The following is a 22,624-nucleotide window of genomic DNA, read 5'->3' on the forward strand; positions in this document are numbered from 1 at the left end:
ACCTCAAAGAGCAACTACTTGAATCAAATGACCCTATCTGAATAGGTAAGGCAACAAGTTGTACCAAGGTTGTTCAGTTTTATGTAAGGCTTATTAAAGATGATACAGTAAAAATATTCATTTTTTGCAAAGAAATTATAGGGGAAAGCTTAGAAGCCTTTCAGTTATAGATAATAGGAGTGCAAATTTCCTGCAGTGGTCATACTTTGTGGGAGTATGCACCAATAGAGCATATTCTGGTGGGCTAGCATGGAGGGCTTCAAACGTTTAGATGATTGTGTTTAAAAGTTTAATTCTGAAACTATTTTTAAGAACTTAAATATAGTTAATTATAAACACTAGTGTAATAATATTTCCCTGGACTAGTGACCTTTATTCACAACAATAAGACTTGTATGCTGCACTCATCTCTTCATATAACCTGGCCTGCCTTTAAGGGTGTCAATATAGTTCATTAAATGTAGGGTTGTATTTTAAAAATTGTCCAGTTCTGAAATTATTTTTTAAGAACTTAGCAGCAAACAAATTTAATAAAATAATTACAAATGAAAGTTTTAAAATGTTACCAGTTCAAAGCATTGATTGAGAATAGTAATCAGCTGTTCTAATCTTTACACATTTGTATATTTTTTTGATTTCATTGAAAGAAATGTGATTGATATGGAGAAGCTGATTTGTGATGTGTGGAAGTGTGAATGGATTAAGAAAACTAAAAGGCAGTAGAAATTCACTGTTACCTATTCTGATAGCTTTCTCTCAGAATCGGTTTTCCAGTGATGTCATTCCCTGAAGTGCCAGCCCCATTAAGTGGATCTGACTAGGAATTCAACTCTACAGGAAGGCTAAAAAAAGTGCTTTATTGAGATTAACTGTAATAACAGAATCTTGCATGTCTGAGTATGCTCTCTCCCTCCTCTTCCTTCTTATAATTTATTGAGTTAAGGAGGAGTACATCTAAGCCTTCTCCAAATGTTAATCTTTTTTTTCTTTTTTTCTTTTTTTTAGTTTTTTAGAGTTGACCCCACTTTATTTAAAGTTAAAAGTTTTAAAAATTAAAAGTTAATCTGTTCCAGTCTTAAAAAACCACTTTACCCCTTTTGCCTAGGCTACAGCTTCCTCATATATCCGGCAAGATATTAACTCCATGCCATCCAGAGTTGTTTGACAGTGGGATGGGTATCATAAGCAGTTAGGGCCTCTGTTTGTGCCCTGCCCAAGGATCCTTCTAGCCGGATTCTTCTTTTGCTGGTTCAGCCAGGAATTTCTTTCACACACTAAGCTTCTTTCATGAAAGACACTCAGGGCAGGACATGAATAGAGGTCCTGGGTGTGGCACAAAGGAGCGCCTGGACAGGACACAAATGGAAGCTTGGCAATATGGGCATGAAATGAAGTAGCATAAAATAAGACCCTACTCGGCACAATGGTGGTGTGGCAGTTGTAGCAGTGGGCATGGCTGTGTGGCAAGGGCACTGGTAGCAGTGCACTGGCAGACAGTCAAAAGAGCAGAGATGGGCAGTTGGGGAGTTTAAGAGGAGACAGACCCTTCCTTTATGGAGGCTTGGAGCTGGGAGAACCCAAGCTGGCAATGATCCTCCATACCATACCCCCATCAACATTGGAAGGACAAGGCAAATCCCTTCCTCACCAGCACTGGTGGTGTTACCTAGTTGGATAATAAAATATCTGCAAGCAAACAACAAAGCTCAGATACCACACCACCAAGAGACTTCACAATTTAATCCTAAAGTACATATATATTCTTGACTATTAGAAACACATTCTCTTAGATTATATGACTATTTAAGAGTTATGGACATGTGAGGTGTAGGTAAGAAAGTTGATAAAATTAGAAGGGCACATTCGTTTTTAATTTCTGGAGTGGCATTTTGCAGAGTTTACATTTTTTTTCAACAAAGGCAAAGGAAGTATTTCCAAACAATGACATCTAATATTAAAGTTTACTGAGTTGCTTTTTGTTGGTTGTGTGCTGCTGCTGCTTCTTTTTTTTTGAAGTTTCATTATTGTTTTCTATATCCTTTGTTCTCCTTTTCCACTCGCTATATAATTTGGCAGACCAAAACCAATCTGAACTCATATTCCCGGCTTTGAGAGACAAAAGTAACTGAATGAAAGTGATGGCTGCTTTATTTAGAATGATGCTGTTCTTAAGATATTTTTAAAATCTTCCTCACCATTTCCCCACAATAGCTTATAGAGTGCAACACATTTTTATAATAAAGTTGATGAACTTAACAGCAAACTGGCAACTGAATGGAAATTACAGACCTTGATACTGGGAGAAAATTATCTATAAAGCAACTCTGGGAGAACAGGCTTTATATTTTATCAACCTATTTCAAAACTGCATAGATGATAGGAATTGCAGGATATTTGGTGGACTTCCTTAGTTTAGATGGATGATGTTTTATTTTTTCTTTATTTAAGAACTGGAGAGTATGTTAAAAGATAACCTTGCTATCTTACAAGCATTATATTTTTCAGCTTTCTTTGTAAGATTTTAAAAAACATTTAACACTACAAATAATTTTTGTTACACATCATAATTGAAAATATTAATTGAGCAGTCATTAATTTTTTATGGTTATATTCCACTACAATTCAAAAATAATTTTAAAATGTTTTGAAGTTGACAAAAATGGTGAGATTGTTAAGGCTTTGTTTAGCTTGCTTGTTTTTGTGAAACTAATATAATACAATGTTTTGTATTATATATGCTTGTCTCCTATCTTATAGGGAATTGCAATACATATTGTGTTTCTGTAGAATTACTGTGTTTCTATTCTGTTCATCAATAATGACTGCAGATTAGTATGAGATAGATCAAGCTACAATAAAATAGCCCAATGATAATTTTTATATCTTAACCATATTGGTTACAAATAATGAGAATTACATATTTCAATATATTGAGTCATTATGAAGTTTGGGAAAGTCTGAAAATGTTTAACAGAATTTTTCCAGTGCACCTGTAATCATAGACTTATTCCAAGGCAAGGAAACTATACAAAAATACTTTAAAATATAGTGTGGATTTGTTTTTTCAGTCAACGTTTGAATGTATTTATTATACAGGAATAAGAAAAATGAATTTTGAACATTATGGTAAAATTTTTTGAAGTTACTGATTATCTATTATTATCTATTATCTATTATCTAAGATGATCTATTAGGCCCTTTTCTCTCTGTTTCTTTAATAATTATTGCTTTTATAGAATTCAAGTTATAATATCCCACTAAATATATTGCATGTTTGTAAATTTTTCTTTTCAGTATAATAATACTTGAAAACTAAAATAAAATGCACAAAGGTGCACAATAATTGACTAATGTAAAAATCAGAATCTTGCCCTTTAACCATTTTATTTTGGATAACATTCTTAGCAATTATGTAATTGTCGTTACACTTGTTCATTATTGACAGTGTCAGTCTAATATCAAAGAGAATGGCCTTATAATAACACCACAATAATGATAGTATTTATATTGCACTGAAAAAGTAAGTGTGGGACAGAAATAAAGCCAAAGAAATTAAAATATACAGAATTAGAAAACAGACATACTGCACATCTAGGCAGCTCTAAAGAAACAGTGGGAATAAAAATAGTAAATAAACTAGACACTATAAAATTTATTAACCTAATCAATTAAATCAGGTAAAATTAAGTAATGTCAGAATGGTGCCATATGTTTGTATTTGATTGTTTGGAAGATTTTAATATTTTCTTGTAATACTATTTATATTTTGAATGCTAACTTCGGATCTTTAGGGATTCTGATGGTTTGCAAACTTAATACATAGAATATTTTTTTTGTTATGAATGTTCAGGTTGATTATAGCCTTACAATCAACCATTAATGAGCTGATCTAATAGGTGTCTACACTCTTAGATCTTGCTGTCCTTTGGCGACTTTTTCTGTCTTCATTCCACTTCCTTCATGATGTCGTTGAAGATTCTCAGTCATCCAGGTACAATTGTGTGGAAGTTGAGTCATGTCAACTGAACTACTTTTCTTTTTTGGTTTGAAATGTTTTGCTGCTATCCAAGTAACTAACTCAGGCTGAAGAAGCTATATGAATAAACAGCAAAACCTTTCAAACCAAAAAAGAAAAGTACAGTTACATAACTATTTCCTGACAAGATGCCCCTCCTAGCCTGTTGTCAAGGTTCCCTCAGCCTGGCCTTATGTAAGGCAACTGCTGGTATGCCATGAGTTCTTTCCAAGGCATCGCAAGAACAGCATACAATTTGGAGGACAGAATAAATGGTGTTGCGAAGAAGGCATGCTGTGGCCAGTGACTATCTCATATAATATCAGGCTGGGCATAGCTCATCAATGGAAAGATGGTAAAGATCAGCAGAGTGCCTCAGGCTCTGGATTGTAGCATGCTTGGCACCAGGCTGGCTGGTCATGGCCTGGCGCTTGAGGCTGCTCTCCTTACTGATGGTGCTGGGTCTGAAGTAGAGACTTAGGAGTGGCTGGATGAGACTGCTGAAGGCCTGGGTCCTCTATTTCAGTCCTAGCACTGCCGCCATTACAGAAGAGTGCTACTGTGCAGGGTGTCCCAAAGGACAGGTTGTGTGTGTGGGAAGGAAATGGGTTGGAGGGAATTGAATTGCTCTTGCAGTTGTAAGTGTTGGCAGGCTGTCATGCACACAAATTTTAATCATGTGACAGTGGGGGAACTCGAACAGACATAACTTCAGGCACTGCGTATAAATACCATTCTTTCAGCCCCAACATAATTTTGAATGCTCACTGAATGAGTGGTCATTAAGCGAGAATTATCTGTATATGAAGAAAGAAAAAAAGGTTTCCAGAATATATTAGGATAGAATAACAGCTTCAGAAGAAAACTGGAAGTCATTTTTCTACACCAGCTTATCTTGAGATCAGTTATACTTTTCTCCTTTGTGTCAAAATTATTTCATTTCACCATACACATTTTTTTCTTTTAAAAGTTTGTATTTTTCTTCTTTACTGTTAGTTCCTCCAAGTTAAAAGAAAACCCTGTAAGTATGCACTGCATCAGCAGTCCAATCTTTTTTGCTCCATGGACTGGCAGTGGTGGTTGTGGAGGAAGTTCTCCATAGTGGTGGAGACAGTAACCAGGAATGGATTGTACTCCGTCTGTTTAGTTGAAGGACTGAGTCTGTCAAAGTTGCAAGTTCCGCACTTGTTGCTAGGCTCTCCAGCTTTTGATTCAGTCCTTCAGACTGGACGGACGTGTCGGATTTCTCTCTTCAAATTCCTGGTTGCTGCTTCTCCCTTTAGCAAATATTTGGACTTTCGATTGTTGAAATTGTGAGTTACAGGGCTGACTCCCTATTCAGGTTGAGTTGTGCCTTTTCCCAGTGGCTGGGCTTTGGCTCTGCTGGCCAGCAAGGTGATCTCAGCTCCCTAGCAGGTATTTTCTTTAATTTAGAGATACCTGGTGGCTCCGTTGAACTGCAGGTGTTCCGGAGTCGCGGTGGAGCTCCGCACTCCTTTGGGAGTTGGGATCCGTGTCTGCGGGACCTTTCATGCTCATTTCTGTTGGGACAGTGCTTGTGGAGCTTCGCATTCCCGAATAGGCTGGTTGGGCAGCCTTTTTCAATTTAACATCTCAAGAAGCCGCCCGACATTTAGTGTCATCAGAGGAGCTTCGCGCTCCCTTTTTTACCTGCCTGCACCTTAGGCAACAGCCCAGTGTTTCCCCAACTTGGCGGCGGCTACGGTGCCTTTGGAGTTAAGCTGTATTCTCGGGGACTTGGTTTCCATCCGAGCAGCCACTGGAGCTTTGCTCTCCCTTGTTCATTTTGAGTTTCACACTCAAATTTTGGCTGCAGCTGCGCATCGGAGTGAGAGCCCCGCAACTTGCATGAAGATTTGGCACTTGCTGCATGTTAGATTTATTTGAAAGGACTCTTTGAGCCTTCTCTAATTCAGTCTCCGGGCTTGTTCCTTCAAGCGACTAGAGTGCTAGTGCCTTGAGCCTTAATTGACAGTGCAGCACTCACGAGGAGCAGCCATTTTAGGAGACTTTACCTGGAGCCAGACGTGTTTGGGCTGCTTCCACTATTCAAGAGGACAGCTGCTGGTTTGACTCTTGGAGTGCCTGTGAGGTGCTGACAACTAAGTGGCAGTGTTTTTTTTTTTTTTTACAAAGAAAGACCTGTGTATCTATAGCTCTAACAATGCCTAAGGCACTGAGCAAATTGAAGAACGGCCGGAAGGCTGTAGTAGCCAAAAGGGCTGCCTTGGTCCCAATGGACACATGTCCAGGGACGTCTAAGACCTCAGCTCCAAGGTGCGAGGCCCAGGAAGGCAATGGCTCCTGCTTTCACCACAGGGTGGCCATTATAGTAAGGCATCCCTCTGGGATGAGAGACGCAGGGATCAGGCCCTACAAAAGATCTGCAGCAAGGCCAGTAAAAAGGTGGCCTCTACCTCGATAACTAGAGAGGATCCCTCTGTGTCGAGAGCGCCTCTCTCCTACGAAAGGTCCCCTGAAGCTACTCCAGACCAGATGTCCCTCTGTGACTGCCCCTTGCCAATTTTGACGGCTGGCTTGTGGCGACCTGCAATTCCACCATTGCCACAGCCTCCTGATGACGTGGCCTCTGCCCGGAACCTCACTCTGGCACCTCACGGGTGGAGACCTATTCTGGACCTTAAAAGGCTGAACCTTGTGTATAAACTATTCAAAATGCAGTCTCTTCAATCTATTCTGGCTGGCGTCAGGAAGGGTGTCTTCCTCACCTCTGTTGATCTCATTGAGGCGTATTTACACATTCCGATTTTCTTCCCGCATCGCAGATTTCTTAGATTTTATTATGCTGATATTCATTACCAGTATCGAGCGTTACCTTTTGGGCTTTCTTCTGCACCCCATACCTTTACTAAGGTATTAGCCGCTTTGGCAGCCCACCTTAGAGCCATACCTGCCCATGTCCAATGTTACTTGGATGATATTTTAATTAAGTCCTCTTCTAGGCAACTTTCCATAAAGGATCTATAAGTAACTATTCATTGCTTCAAAAGTCACGGCTTCTCTATTAACATGGAGAAAAGCCACTTGCCCCTTCAACTCGCTTGCTCCATCTTAGGGCAGTGATAGATTTGTTAGAGGGCAAGGTATACTTGTCTCAGGAGTTGGTAGGATTCAGAAAGACTGTAGAGTGTCCTTGGCACTGCTGTCCAAACCTCCAAGCAAAATGGTGTCAGCCATTCATATCACCCCGTGGGCATGTTTTCATGCAAGAGACCTTCAATGGTTTCTTTTGCTCTTTCAGAAGGCGAGCAGAGGCAATTCGCCAGCCAGGGTCAAGGTTCCCCTTAGTGTTGCCACATCTTTTACTTTACTTTTTACTTTACTTTTATTATGTTTATATACTGCCTTTCTCCCGAAGGACTCAGGGCGGTGAACAGCCATGGTAAAAACAGTATACAAGACAAAATTTTTTAAAAACTTATTAAAATAATTCAATCACTGGCCAAATTTAAAACACCCAGCTAAAATTGTTATTTAAATCTCTCAACTGGTGGAGGTCTCCGGCCATATCCAAGGGGTGGCTGTTCCACGAGCCTCACCATCTGGTGCTGATGACGGACGCCAGCCTCTTCGGTTGGGGGGGGGTGCATATCCAGTCACAGATGGCTCAGGGCAGATGGTCAGGCCGCAACCTGCAGCGAAACATCAATTGGCTGGAGCTGCGAGCAGTTTATTTAGCCTTCCTGCGTTTTCAACAGTTGGTCATGGAGAAACGTGTCGTACTTACCAACAATGTGGCCACGAAAGTGCACATAAACTGCTAGGGAGGCACCAGATCCACCGGACTCATGTTGGAGGCCAAGAGGCTAGGCCTCTGGGCAAAGCGTCATCTGTTCTCCTTGACGGCGGAGCACATCTCTGGGGTGTCCAACGTGCAGTCGGACTGGCTCAATCGGACAGTCATCGACCATGTGGAGTGACACCTGCACCTGTCCCTCTTCTGGGACCTGACGGACCGTTTTGGAGTCCCGGAGGTAGATTTGTTTGCTACCCCAGAGAATGCGCAGTTCCCATGTTTTTATGCACAATTTCCAACTCCAATCGAGGAGGGGGTAGACGCTCTCGGCAGCCCATGGCCATAGGGGCTCCTTTATGCATTTTCCCCTCTTCCCCTCCTTCCGAGGGTGATGCGAAAAATTCTGGAGGAGCGGGCGGAGGTCCTACTTCTCGCGCCTCATTGGCCCAGGAGGCCTTGATTCACTGACCTCAAAACGTTGGTGGCTCCACCCTGGAGGATCCCTCAGGGTGTCACTTCGCTCAGCCAGGAGGCATTGGTCCACCTGGACCCACAGTGGCTCCAACTGACTGCCTGGTGCTTGAGCGGTGCCCTCTGAGTGGGAACAACTTCTCCAGGGTCATCAAGACTATTCAGGCTTCTCGGAAGCCTTCCATGGAGCGCATTTATTCCGTCACTTGGCAGGCCTTTTGTACTTGGTGTGACTATGCAGGTATCTTCCCCCCCTCCAGGCCTCGGTAGCCCAGATCCTGTAATTTCTCCAGGATGGACTAGACAGTGGGCTATCGCCTAACAACATTCGGAGCTTTGTGGCGGCTCTCATCTGTCCTGACTTGTGGGTCCCTTCTCTATCTCAGCATTCCACCATAAGGAGATTCCTGAAGGGTGCCACTAATTTATGTCCCCCCCCCCGTGGTACACAGGTATCCTATCTGGGACCTGTCTATTGTGCTGAGATACCTTACGGGGACCCCGCACCAGCCCTTGCAGACTGCCAGCCTCTGCCTTTTGTCCTGTAAAGTCGCCTTTTTGGTGGCAATTACCTCCACCAGGTGGATTTCGGAGATTGCCGCCTTCTCAGTGTGAAGTGACCTGCATGTTTCACGCTGATCGTGTGGTGCTTCGCCTTAACCCCTCCTTCATTCCAAAGATCAAGGAACTGATCCTACCCAATTTCTGTCCTAATCCTGCCCACCCTTTAGAAAGGCGTTGGCATACTCTGGACGTTCGGAGGGTCCTCCATATATACCTTAAGAGGACTGCTGATTTGAGGTGGATGGAGTCTTTTAACTCTTTTATCAAAGCTTTTTTAGGTTGCAGAGTCACACCTTCAATCATTGGCAGATGGCTTCGTCAGACTATCGCCAAAGCGTATGAACTGTGTTCTCTACCAAAGCCCGCACACGTGACAGCGCATTCGACCCGCAGGGTGGCCACGTTGGCAGCGTGGGCCACACAGGTGTCACTGACAGAAATCTGCAGGGCGGTTACATTGACTTTGCCATTTATTAAACATTATAAATTAGACAAATTTGCTTTGGCGGAGGCAGCATTTGGCCGCAGGGTCTTGCAGCGGGTTCATACCGACGGGGAGTCTTCTGACCAGACTGGGGCCCGCCCATAATTCAGGGACAGTCAGCTTTGGTATGTCCCATTCGTGGCTGCTGTTTCCACCACTATAGAGAAGGGATGTTGGTCTTACCTGAGACGCACCTTCTCGTTGGGTGGAGACAGCAGCCAGCCTCACCCTTAGGTCAGTCTGGTCTTTAGGCAGGGCAACCTTTTCTTCCGACACATCGAGTCTGTTTCTTTGTCTTCACCAAAAGCTGGAGAGACTAGCGACAAGAGCGGGACTTGCAATTTTGACAGACTTAGTCCTTCAACTGAACAGACGGAGTACAATCCATTCCTGGTTGCTGTCTCCACCCAACGAGAAGGTGCATCTCAGGTAAGACCAACGTCCCGTTTCACATGCACAACCTAGCTCCTGCGCATGCACAAACGAAGCTTTGCATCCCGCTCACCGCTTGTGTGGCCCGGTTCTCAAACCAGTACCAGTCTGCGGTCCAGGAGATTGGGAACCTCTGCACTACATAGTTGCTTCAGGAAATGTTCCTTTTGTATTTGAATACTTTTGCCATGCTTGGTTAATTCATATTATAGTAAGCCAATACATTTAGAAAGCTGCTGAGTTATTCTTTCTCACAAATACTTCGATCTGAAATATTTGAAAGGAGTTAAAAAATTAAACCGTTATTGTGATTGAGGTAAAATTTCATTTATTAAGGCATCAGGTTAGAAACCAGTTCTGTCCTGTGTTAGGTTCGAGAGCCAGTTGGATGATCTTGGGCCCGTCACTATCTCTTAGACCAACTTTTGCTTTACAGGGTTGTTGTGGGGAAAATAAGATGAGGAACATTAGGTATGTTCATTGTCTTGCGTTTTATATATAAAAATAATGCTGGGATATAAAGAAATAAAATAATGCAGCATTTTTATTGGAATCGTGGTTAAAAATTTGAAAGAAAATATTGCCATATATTAGCTAAATTTATGTATCAGAATGTATTAAGAATACATAAGCTTGTCTTAATTTTGAGTCTAGCCATTTTGGCCAGAAATGTTTTATGGTTTATGTTTTAGAATTATTTATAAAGCAAAGCTATTGAAAACAATTGACAGGCTAATATATTTAGACAACTGAAGAAATAAAAATGTTATGCTTACAATTCTGCACAGTGTTTTTGGTTTTTTTTTTTGTTAAAGTTGGTTATTTCTGTTATTTTAGTTTCTCAGGAGCAAGTGAATTTGGAAATCTGATAAGCTCAGTAGTGCATGTTATTTTAGTGATAGTTCTCCATTTTGTTTTGATTGAACTGAAAGCCTTCCAGTTCCATTCACAAGAAGCTGATGCTAATAGATTGGAATCTTAATGATAAATCTGGACAATATTTGACTATTATGGGATTAGTTTTACCAAATGAGGAGAATTGAATGTTTGCCAAATCATCATTTTGCATGCATCTGTCATTCCTAGCCAATTACTATATAGTGGTGTATTCATCTTTTGTTAAATTCTGTCCTCTATGTTGAGAATTCAGAACATTGACTGTCAAATGATGACTTAGCTTGCCGTATATTTGTTTTATTACTTCAATTAAATACAGGTGATGAAGGCAAACACTTAAATTATTTTTCGTTCTGTTGACTTAAGTATTTCTAGAATATTAGATAAGCCTGGTGAATCTGTTTTGGTTTTCTTAATAACTATTGACTTTGAACCCTGAACATGATATTAATGAGAATATACTATTAAATGTTGTGGCAATTGTGGATATTGTGTCATCTATTGAAACCCACTGCAAGTAGTAAGTGTGTGCAGCAAGCTATTTAAACACAAAGCTGAGCCCCACTAAGTTTCTGCTGACAGTGGGAATATTTATTTATCTATCTATCTATCTATCTATCTATCTATCTATCTATCTATCTATCTATCTATCTATCTCTATCTATCTATCTATCTATCTATCTATCTATCTATCTATCTATCTATCTATCTCAAAAAATATAGGGAACACAAGCAGAAGACATCCGAGATCTGAATGAATGAAATAGCCTTATAAAATACTTTGTTCTTTACATACAGTAGTTTATACACTGCTCAAACAACTAAAGGGAACACAAAACTACTGTATCTAACGAACGAAGTATTTAATAAGGCTATTTCATTCATTCAGATCTCGGATGTCTTCTGCTTGTGTTTCCTTTATTTTTTTGAGCAGTGTATATATTCTCCCTGATTCTCTTGTAATTTCTTCAGAGACCAATTAGCATTTCAGATAACTTTGCCAGCATAGTCATTGTCTTACTTCTCCAGTTAATCGGTTACTAGGGTGTTGGGAGACCCTGCAAGAAAAAATTGGGTTCACCTGCCTATTTTAGAATTTTATTTTAGAAGCTGCCTATTTTAAAAAATATCAGTTTTTTTTAAGATGCCTTGACTTATCATGTGATTTAGTTTTAATAAGACAGCTCAGCATTTCTTATTATTGACACTTGTGTTATTTTGTTTGTGATTTTTTTTGGTAAAGATGGGGGGGGGGAAGGGAAATAGGGAGGTTAGTATAATATAATTTATCATCTAGCAGAGGAATAAATCTTTCATACTGATTAATCTTGTATCCGTTCTTTGAGGTGTTTGCTATGTCCCCCATAGGGTCTGCAGATTTGATAAACATATTTTCAAATGCCATACACTTAAACTGTGCTCCCTGTCTTTTTACTCACTAGTTTGCCACACTTTTCTTTTGTCGATTGCTCTATTTACATACATTTGAACAAACTTTCCTTTTGGGGAGGAAATCAAAGGAGAACAAACTTACTATGGAATTTAAAAACTTCGCACGGTCATCAGTCTTACTATCCTCTCTTGATAATTGGCTTGCCCATTCTTTTCTATATAGCCAAAAAAGACTTTGTGGTGCTTTTAGGGTCTTGCAAGCCTAAATTGATTTTGCACTTTAGCTTTCCTTACCTTCTGTAAATACCATATACTGGCTGGTTAATCCTCTTGATGATTGCATCTACTTTCCATTTCCTACACATGTTCCTTTACTTGTAGCACAAAGAAAACTCTCCCATGTATCCACAATAGTTTTCTAAACTGCCCATTGTAATTCAGATATATTATCTACAGTAGTTTTCTAAGCTGCTTCCCCATTGTAATTGAGCAACTTCAAGTACTTTGTTTAATTTGAAGAAATTATATTTCAAGTATTTCATTTTTTAATTTTCCCCAATCTTTTAATCTAAGGATTTGTATTTATGCTATTTTATCTATCTTATGTAATATTCCTTTGAATCTGTTGAAAATGACTCCTGAAATCTAGACTGCATATTTCAGTGGGTTTTTTTCTGTAAGTGCTCAAACTGCAAGATGATATGGCCACTTCCTTCCAAAATTCCTTCTGTGTTTACCACTTCAAACAACTTTTTCTTGTTGGTTAAGAGCAGGCCTGGGACATCTAATCTTTTTGTCTCTTTTTAACCTTCTGGAAAATGAAACAGCAAGATCATTGAAGAATTGTTGAGCCTTGAAGTCATGACTATGTTGGTTTTCCAACAGATGTTCAGATAGATTTAAAGTTTCTCTCTGTTGCTATTCCTGTAACATGCTCCAGAAAGCAATTAGCCAAATCTTGTTCCTGGCTTATTGATCTGGAGAATACCCCTAAAATAATATTTTCGTTATACCCCCTTTCTTACATTCTTACTCAAAACTTTTAACTGAACATATCACCTATGTGCTCTGATAATTCACATAATAAAAAAGAAACTAAATAATTGAATGAGGGAGATGGATTAGTTCAATAATAATTGAAGCATTGTCTAAAAAACAAAGGCTGGAATTGTGTGAAAGGAATGGTAAAGCTTGGAAAGAAGAATGCAAACATTATTAATGGGAATAAGCTTAATTAATTGGGAAAAAAACAAATTTCTGGTGAAAAAGCACTAAAATATGGAATCAAAAAGGATGTGGGAACAATTCTATAATGGCAAATACATCTTGTCACCCATCCAAAAAGCACTACTTGAGTGGCAATTACAATAATGATACTGATCCATCATGAGGTTAGTGATTATAGAAACTGAACTGAAGTATTGTATGTCTTTTTGATTTGTTTATTTGTATTCTACCTTTATTATTTTTATAAATAACTCAAGGTGGCAAACATATCCAATACACTTTCCTCCTCCTACTTTCCTCACAACAACTCTGTGAGGTGAGTTGGGCTGAGGGAGAGTGACTGGCCCAAAGTCACCCAGCTGATTTTTGTGCTGAGACAGCACTTGAACTCATGATTTACTGCTTTATAGCCTGGTACCTTAACTACTAAACCAAATTGGCTCCCAGGACTGGTGTTCACCAGATACATACTGCATGTATTTTGTTTCCATATAATCTCCAAACTAAGGTTATATAAATTATCGATAAATACTTGAAAACTTGGAAGTAAAAGTCTATTGGAAAATAAGACATCAAAATATGCATTATTGTGATGATAGATGGGATGGAATCTCAAAAGCCTAATCTGAACATTTTTGCTTACTTGCCAGTATCTGACTTCTCATGCAATGTTTAGTGTAAAATATCAATATTTTATTTCTTTTTTAGTTTTATAAAAGAGATGGTATAGTTGGTTTATTATTCTTCAGTGTGCTGAGGTAGAGAATCCAAAGGAATGGAGAGCAATTCTAGATCTGAAGAGGTTGAACAAGTACCTCACCTACAAATGATTCAAAATGCAGTCCCAATCTGGGAGGCGACTTCCTCACATCTATAGACCTGATGGAGGCATACCTCCACATGCCCATCTTGTCAGCCCACCAGCGGTTCCTCCGGTTCCACCATGCGGGTCGGCATTTCCAATACAGGGCCCTGCCATTTGGTCTCTCGTCGTCGCCCAGGAAGTTTACCAAGTTGTTGGCAGTGCTGGCGGCCCACCTCCGGATGCTCCCTGTACGAGTCCAGTGTTAACTGACAACAATCTAATCCAGTCCTCCTCTGGCCCCAGGGCGAGGGAGGATCTGCAGACCATGATTCAGGTACTTCAGGAGCATGGCTTCTCAATCAACGTCAAGAACTACCACCTGTCTCCAACCAACCACTTACTGCACTCGGGAGCAGTCATAGACAGTATTGTGTGAGGTCTCCCTCTCTCAGGAGCGACAAGCAAGTCTAAAGGCCTTGGCAAGTCTCATTTAGAGAGAATGGACAATGCCCCTGGCGCTCCTCTCACAACTCCTGGGCAAGATGGTTTCTTGTATTCCACTGTCCCATGGGCACGCTTGCATGCAAGACCCTCCAATGATTCCTCCTGCCCTACCAAAGGTCTGGCAGAAGCAACTCGCCGGCCAAGGTCTGAGTCCCACCGAGAGTGCTCTGGTCTTTCCAGTGGTGGATGTCCCAGGCCATCACAAGAGGATGTGTCTTCAAAGAGCCCAGCCACCTGACCATCACTACAGATGCCAGTCTTTTTGGCTGGGGGGCACATTTCCAGTTTCAGATGGCAGTGGACTCAGGCAGACCAGGGCCACAATATCAACTGGCTGGAGCTCAGGGCAGCTCTCCTGGCCCTCAGATGGTTCCAGGACTCAATGTCTGGCAGGCATGTCCTCATCCTGACGGACAACATGGCCAGCAAGGCGCATATCAACTGCCAAGGAGGAACCCATTCCAGGTCCCTCATGCAAGAGGCCGAACTATTAGACCTTTGGGCGGAGAGACACCTTCTGTCCCTCAGGGCAGAACACATTTCAGGGATGAAGAACGTGCAGGCGGACTGGCTCACAGTGGACCACTCAGGGTGGCGCCTACATCCCACTCTATTCCAGGAACTGACAGAACATTTCGGCTCTCCAGTCCTGGACCTGTTTGCTACACCATCCAACAGCCAGCTGCCCAGGTTCTTTACCAGATTTGGGACACCAGGGGTGGAGGGACTGGAGGGATTGCATTTTGAATCGTTTGTAAGTGAGGTACTTGTTCAGCCTCTTCAGATCTAGAATTGCTCTCCATTCGTTTGGATTCTTTCTCAGCACACCAAGAAGGAGCATATCAGGTAGGACCAATGCTCCTTTTAATTAAAATTAGTCTTTTAACTCTGTAATGTTTAGCATTTTAGTGTGTTTTGCTTTAAAAAATAGTTCTGATTTAAGAGCAAACACATCTATATGAAATATTATAGGATATTTCCATAGTTTACCTGTAGATCTATGTATACTGGGGTGTACCCGGCCTACAAACAATTACGTTTGTCTGTTGTAGAGTTACAATGCTTGAGATGGTATTTTCTTGTTGAAATTGGATAGCCCAGATTAAATCTGAATTCAAGCTGATGTGAACTTGATATAAATCTTCATTACTAAGTTCCTTTCTGGATTAGCAAGCCTTCCCCAGATCTTGATATTCTATATAATATAATCATTATTGTTTAATTCATATTTAAGGAACAGCCATTGCTAATGTTTCTATGTATTTTCTGTATGCAATGTCATACTGATATCTTTGCTAGAGGTGTTTTGTTTAGTCGGTTTTGCCTTATACTATATTTTTTCTCTTGTCACTAGCTTTGTGTCATTAGCTTTGATACTTTCAAGGTAAATATTAGATCGTTGTTTCTGAACCTTAGCAATTTTAAAATATGTGGACTAACTCCCAAAATTCCCTAGCCAGCCATCTTGTGCATGTATTATATAAATGCCTCAGTGAAGTGTGTCTTAAAACTTTGTAAATTCATAATACAGTAAGTTAGGATTAGTCTGGGACTTCCTATACTGTTTCCTAAAAAAAATGAGAAAAACCATAAAAGGCATATTGGAATAAAATATATCTTGTTTCTGCTGTTTTCTCTTACAGGTATATATTGATTGCAAATCTTAATTAAATATATAAACATGCATATTATAATTTATTTATTCATTGCCTGAAGTGAGATTTGTTTAAACAAATTCTTAGAATCGGCACAGTATATGATCAAATTTTAATATTTGATCTTGGTTGCTGTCTATGCAAAAAAAAAAAAAAAGCTTTACAAAGCTCGGTTGAAAGAAAAGTTAGCAGAATCTTTAGTACATTTTTACTTGATTTTGAATACTTTTATCTGTATTACGAAGGATTTCATACATTTTACAAAGCTTGTAAGGTGGTGCTAGAGCTTTCTATTTTAGCATACTAGAAATCATTGGTCAAACTCCTAATGTGATGGGTTTTGATGGAAAGATTGCATTTACATGTAAGAGTTTAAAACTTGACACCACCATTTTATACATAAAATTATAAAGCTGAAACAGTAAATACTGATCTTGATCTTGATCCAATACTTCTAACTATTATAAATTGACATTTGAAGAGAAATAATTAAGAATGTGCAGTTATTTTAAATCTTAGAAGATGATGTGGCTGATTAGAACAACTAGCCAATGAATGGTTTAATATTTTAAAGTTATATAAGCTAAATAAAATATTCCTCTATAAAAGATTGATAAGAGGAAATAATTAGTTTTGAAATATTTATATTTGTAATTATGTAATTAATTCAGATAGAAACTGTTTGGATTTTTGTTTATTCTAAAGAAGAAAATAAATGCTCAGAGTCTTTCTATTCCTTCAGGGTCTTCTCAGATACTTAATTGCATTGAGAAATTAATTCATGCAAGATAGGTTGCTTATTTATTAGCCGCTCAAAATGTTCATATTTGCTTACACAGACACTTTGGACATGAGATACTATTAAAGCAAGAACAGAGATTGATTTTTGGTGCCGACTTGTTTTATGTTTCAACCAAAAATAAAAAGCAAAAACACATATTTCACTGTCACTTGTTGTGGAACTTTTGATCTAATTCTGATCTTCAGAAATCATGGCTACCATAATCAAAATATTAACCATCCACAAAAATGGAAAGGTTCTTTTAGTTAGTAAAGAAAAGTAGCCAAAACAACATACTCTCCGTAACAGAAGAAACCTGATCAAGTTCAGAGCAGTCTCTGAGGGTTCCATTTAAAAAAAAATAAAAATCGTTATAGGAGATCTTTAATCAAGAAATTCAAGAAAGAATTAAGATGCTCATTAGCCAAGGAGTAGAATTTTCTCTATGTGTGAATATTTGAAAAAGTCATTTTAGAGGAGTAAACATTAAATAAGAATAAACATTTTCAGCATATTTTTGTAGATTCATATCCTTCTTAAACTTGCCCCGGTGTTTCTAACATTAAATATAATTTTTACAGGAACTGCTCAGTTTACAAACATTTGTTTAAGGGTGGTTCAGAGTTAAGAGGCATTGAAAAAAAAAGACAGTCTGCTCAAAGTTATGACTGTCACACCACCTCTATGGTCACGTGATTGTGATTTGGTCACTTGGCAACCAGCACATACATCTACAATGATTGCAACATCCTGTGATCCTGTAATTGCAATTTGCAACTTTCCCAATCTACTTCCAACAAGCAAACTCAATGGAGAAATCACAGATGGTTGCAATTCGTGCTCATGTGAACTATTGCTTAATGACTAGGGCAAAAAAAGGTAAAGTTGGGTGTACAGTCATGTGATGTCTCACTTAACAACTGTGCTGCTTAACAACAAATGTTCTGGTCCCAGTTGTGATCATAAGTAAAAGATTACCTATTCTGTTGTACTTAGATTTCTTTACATTTGGAGTTTAGTTGATTTTTAACCTCTGAGGGAAACACAGTAGCTATCATTTCATTTTCATTTCATTTTATTAGATTTCTATACCGCCCTACTCCCGAAGGACTCAGGGCGGTGCACAGCCAAACAATAAAAACACATACAATACAAAATTTAAAAAATAGAATAAAATCAAATTAAATAATTTTGGCCCCGACAAATTTAAAATCAGAATAGTGATAGTGTAGCAAAGGTCATTGATGTTTATTCTTACAATTTTAAAATTCATGTCTATTTTTACCCAATCCAGCTTCCTCAGAATATATTTAGCATATAGAATGAGTAAATGAGGAGAATATATAGTTTTGTTTCACTCCTTCCCTGATCTGGAAACTATTTTATTATTATTTTGACCATTTTCCATTCAGACTGGCTCTTATCCTGTGCATGCGTTTTGCATGAGGATAATAAAACGTTTTGGCATTCCCAGTTTCCTAAGGACATTCCACAGCCTGACATGCTCATTACAATCAAAGGCCTTTCTATAGTCAATGAAGCACGTAATTACTTCTTTTTAGTTTTCTTTGTCTTACTCAGTTATCCAGGATGCATCAGAAATAATTTCTTACTCCTCAGCTGTTATTAAAACCAACTTGACTTGCTGGCAGCTCCTTTTCTATGCAGGGCTCTAATCTGCATTGGATGATTCTAAGTTTTATTTTGCTATCCTATGAAATTAATGACATTATGAGATGCCTTGCCCACTATTAACTCTCCCTTCTGTAGTATTGGTATATTGACATCTGGTTTGTTTGCCATTGTGTTGTTCTCCAGGTATGTTGGCATAGTTTGTTTAGACGTGTTACTGATTCTTAAGTTGCTTACCCTATTTCTATACTATAGATACTGCATCAATCCCTGTAACCTTTTGATTAGAATATTGACATCTTTACTGTATAGAATTTCAATACACACCTTACATCTTTGATCTTTCAATCAGTTATTATCTGTCCTTTAGTGTCCTTTAGCATACAAAATTGAGGTTGGAACCACCTTTTGAATTAGATGATCTTTTGGAAAACATTCCTTCTTTTTTTTATGTTTGTTTCACTCTTTATAGATATTGATCTAAGCAACAGAACCATGAGTTCTAATCTCTATTAGGCATTAAAACTGGCTGAGTGATTTTGAGCTAGTCACCATCTCATACATCAGCCCCCTCATAAGAGTGTTGTGGGGAAATATGTTATTGTTCATCTAGATAGGTGTTATTTTGCTTATTTGAATTGAAGACTGTTAGCAATGAATAAGTAATTGGATTTGCAGAAAGTGGTTTTTTATTGTCGACCTTCCCTTTTTCTGTATCACTCTCAAAGAGTTGTTCATTCAGTGATATTAAATCATTTATTAAATGTACCCAAATATAGTCTTTGCTTTATCCCTCCTGTTTATGAAAGAAACACCACTTCTTTGTTTTTCATAAGCTGCAAAGATAGAATTACAGTGGGATTTTCTTTTCCTGCATAGTAGCATCTGCAACTAGACATTTCAAAAGCTTTAATTTAGCCACATCATAAACAACAGTAGTAATATGAAAGATCCTCTTATCTTCATCAATAATAGCATGTTGAGTGCCATCTGACTTCAGGGGCCCATCACTCAGCACTTATATCAACCACTTTGTCTTGTCTGCCCATGAGATTTTCTTGGTAAAATACAGGAATGGTTTATTCTCGCTTTCTCCAATGCAGTATGAAATGAGGCCTTTACGAGCAATCATCTGCCTCCAGAATCTCTCTATATCACTGTTCTGTCCAATATAACTGCCTGCTTGCTTTAGCTAGGCAGCTGAATGACTTGTGCTTTGGGAGACTCTGCTGGGAGTATATACTTTAGGCATACATCCCTGGTGTACTTTGGTCATCCCACTGGGGAATAGGCTCACCCCCATCAGAACATGACACCATAGCAGGACTGGGGGACGGGGTATTTCTCATGATTAATATTAAAGAAAAAATATTTGTGTCTTTCCATTTGGCAAATCAGATTGTCCATTCCCCTGATAAAAATTATTACCTTCTATGTTTGTTCCAAGAATTCAAAAATGAGGGGGAAAGGATATCAATATGCAGTAATACCTCTTTGAGGGAATGGACAGTACAGAAATGTGATAGATGATAGATAGATAGATAGATAGATAGATAGATAGATAGATAGATAGATAGATAGATAGATAGATAGATAGACAGACAGACAGACAGACAGACAGACAGACAGACTGACCAGAAACCAGTAATTAACCTACATGGAGGTAATTCTTATCAAAGAGGAGGGGAAGGAGACGTTGGATTAAATTTTTTTGCAATTTTTCATCAGTAAAATCAGGCAGGCCACTTCTGTCTGACTTTGGATAGTCACATTTTATAGGTAGGAATTTCCAAGGAGATTGATTTTACAGTGATAGAATTAGCAGTGGGCAGAATCTGTAGTCCCATTTTTTTCAAATCAGACTGGTTGCTTAAGACCCATTTGAAGTTATGATGGCCTCAGCAAGAGTTTTTACAGCCTCTAAAGTACTTCCAGCTATTGTAAAATTTGCCAAATTCCCTCACAGTCATGTGATCACACTCTGTGTGCTTGGCAACCTATGACAAGTTGTCAGTTGCCCCACATTTAATCATATAATTATCATTTGCAATATTTTCTTCCCAAAAAGTCAATGGGAGCATGGTAGGGAAGAATGCAAGAGCTGCCTCCTGTCACAGAACTAAATTCCCCCCTTCCCCACAACTCTTTGCAAATGAAAGGACTGCCTGTTTGGAGGAAATCTCAACTCTATGCATAGAGGAGATCCCAAAGATCTGAGGTCTGCTTCTGCAGCCTACCAGAGGAGTTCCCTTTAATGCACAGAGGGGGTGGGAACTCCTTCAGTGGGTTGCAGAAAAAGAAATCTGATCCCAAAGCTTTCTGACAGGCTTCAGGAATGGAGCTGGGAACTTAAGGATCTATGTGAGCCCATTTCTCCTCTCCCCTGGAAGAGCTCATCTCCATTCCAGGCTGCAGGAAGAGCTTCATTGGATGAACTTGAACTTTTCTAGTGGCATGAAAAAAAAAGCTCAGATACCAGTTCTGTTCCTATAGTTCTGCAGAGCAGTTCCCTTCCATGGATGGAGGGGAGTTGAACTCCATAGGCAGTTACTTCACTCCATCCACTTCAGGAAATTGCTTAATGGCTACAGTTGGAAGGGTTAGGATTGCAGTAGTTGAGTGAAGCAGTCAGGTGACCAAGGGACTACCTGTATTCTGAAAATTGACAGGCAAAACAGAAAGTTGCTTCTGCTGAATAATGGTGAGTGGGAAGGGGTTGAAGTTCTGTAGGATGTGTGCTTTGCAAGCCTGAGAATCAAAGCTTTATCCTTGTGGTTTATAAACCCAAAACCAGTTCGTTCCCAAGACTATTTGAAAATGCAAAAGCAAGTTTATATAAAATCTCAGAGACTGTTTATGGTGAGCAAAAGACATTCAGTGCATTTAGAGATGGTTCCTAATTGCAGCCCATCAGTACTTTCAGCTCAAAAAGCAGAAATTTATTTTAAATATATCAGTTTCTAATTACTTTGCTGATTAAATACAATGTTCCATAGAGATGGCAGTTAATACATCATTGTTCCAGATTTTTAATTTTGTTAATTTTGTTAATGTAACACACAGTATATTTTTCTCCTACAGAGATTAGCAGAGTACGGAAAGACATGTATAATGACACATTAAATGGTAGTACGGAGAAGAGAAGTGCGGAGTTACCTGATGCTGTGGGACCTATTGTACAGCTACAAGAAAAACTATATGTGCCTGTAAAAGAATATCCAGATGTAAGTACCTTGTAGTCAGTTATTTTTTTTTCTTCTGGTTCATGTGATACCTTTGTAGTGTATTTTCTCATGTGACCTCTGTTGTACAAATGTTGTGGGCCCAAGAATGCTGTTGAGAGGTAAGCCTGTATTTGCTATTTATAGCTTCATAGCAAGTGTGATGTTGCTGTTTTTTAAAGTGGTAAAGTTTGCAAACATTTTACATCTATCCATAATCCTGCAGTATTACTACCTTCAGTGTGATCTAAACTTACAAAAAGACCTGTTAACAGATAGAAATTCCCATTAAATAGCCCACAGCATACTATGTCTCAGTGATAAGATTTCAGGCTGAATGATCATGGTCTAGGTTTTTTTGTTTTGTTTTGTTCCGGTATTTCTCCAGAAGTTGTGGCTGTCATTTTCAGAGGCAGAATGGGCTGCTTTGTGGCATATTTCTCAGCAGTTTACAGGTACCTGAAATGGATTGATTGGCCTCTTGTATTTGAATTTGGCTGATCTGTAACTGATCCATGTTACAGGACTCCAAGAAAGCTACTTCCTGATTGGATCATTATCCAATTGGCCCATTTTGAAGTTCAAAGACCAATGAAAATACAGTTTCTTCTATTTAGCTGTTCTGCTCTAAATACTGTATAATAGTGCACTGGTACACACATCATTCTTGCTCATTTTTGTTATGGTAGACTCATTTGTTGTTACTGTATGTTCACTTAAAATAAAACACAGCAAAAAATGCAACATAGCCTGCAGCTCCTTTACA

General features: G+C 39.0%; 1 protein-coding gene across 7 annotated transcripts in view; it reads left to right on the forward strand.

Moving 5' to 3' along the window:
- QKI (QKI, KH domain containing RNA binding) overlaps positions 1 to 22,624 on the forward strand; it is a 146,974-nt gene that overhangs the window by 20,031 nt on the left and 104,319 nt on the right. For all 7 annotated transcript variants that reach the window (XM_034428501.3, XM_034428500.3, XM_034428502.3 and 4 more), the window contains exon 2: positions 21,719 to 21,861. In XM_034428501.3, the coding sequence (XP_034284392.1) occupies positions 21,719 to 21,861 (143 nt within the window). The remainder of the gene's footprint in view (positions 1 to 21,718; positions 21,862 to 22,624) is intronic.

This window comes from Pantherophis guttatus, chromosome 1 (genome assembly GCF_059756535.1).
Source record: "Pantherophis guttatus breed Tessera chromosome 1, ASM5975653v1, whole genome shotgun sequence".
In the NCBI taxonomy this organism is placed as follows: domain Eukaryota; kingdom Metazoa; phylum Chordata; class Lepidosauria; order Squamata; family Colubridae; genus Pantherophis; species Pantherophis guttatus.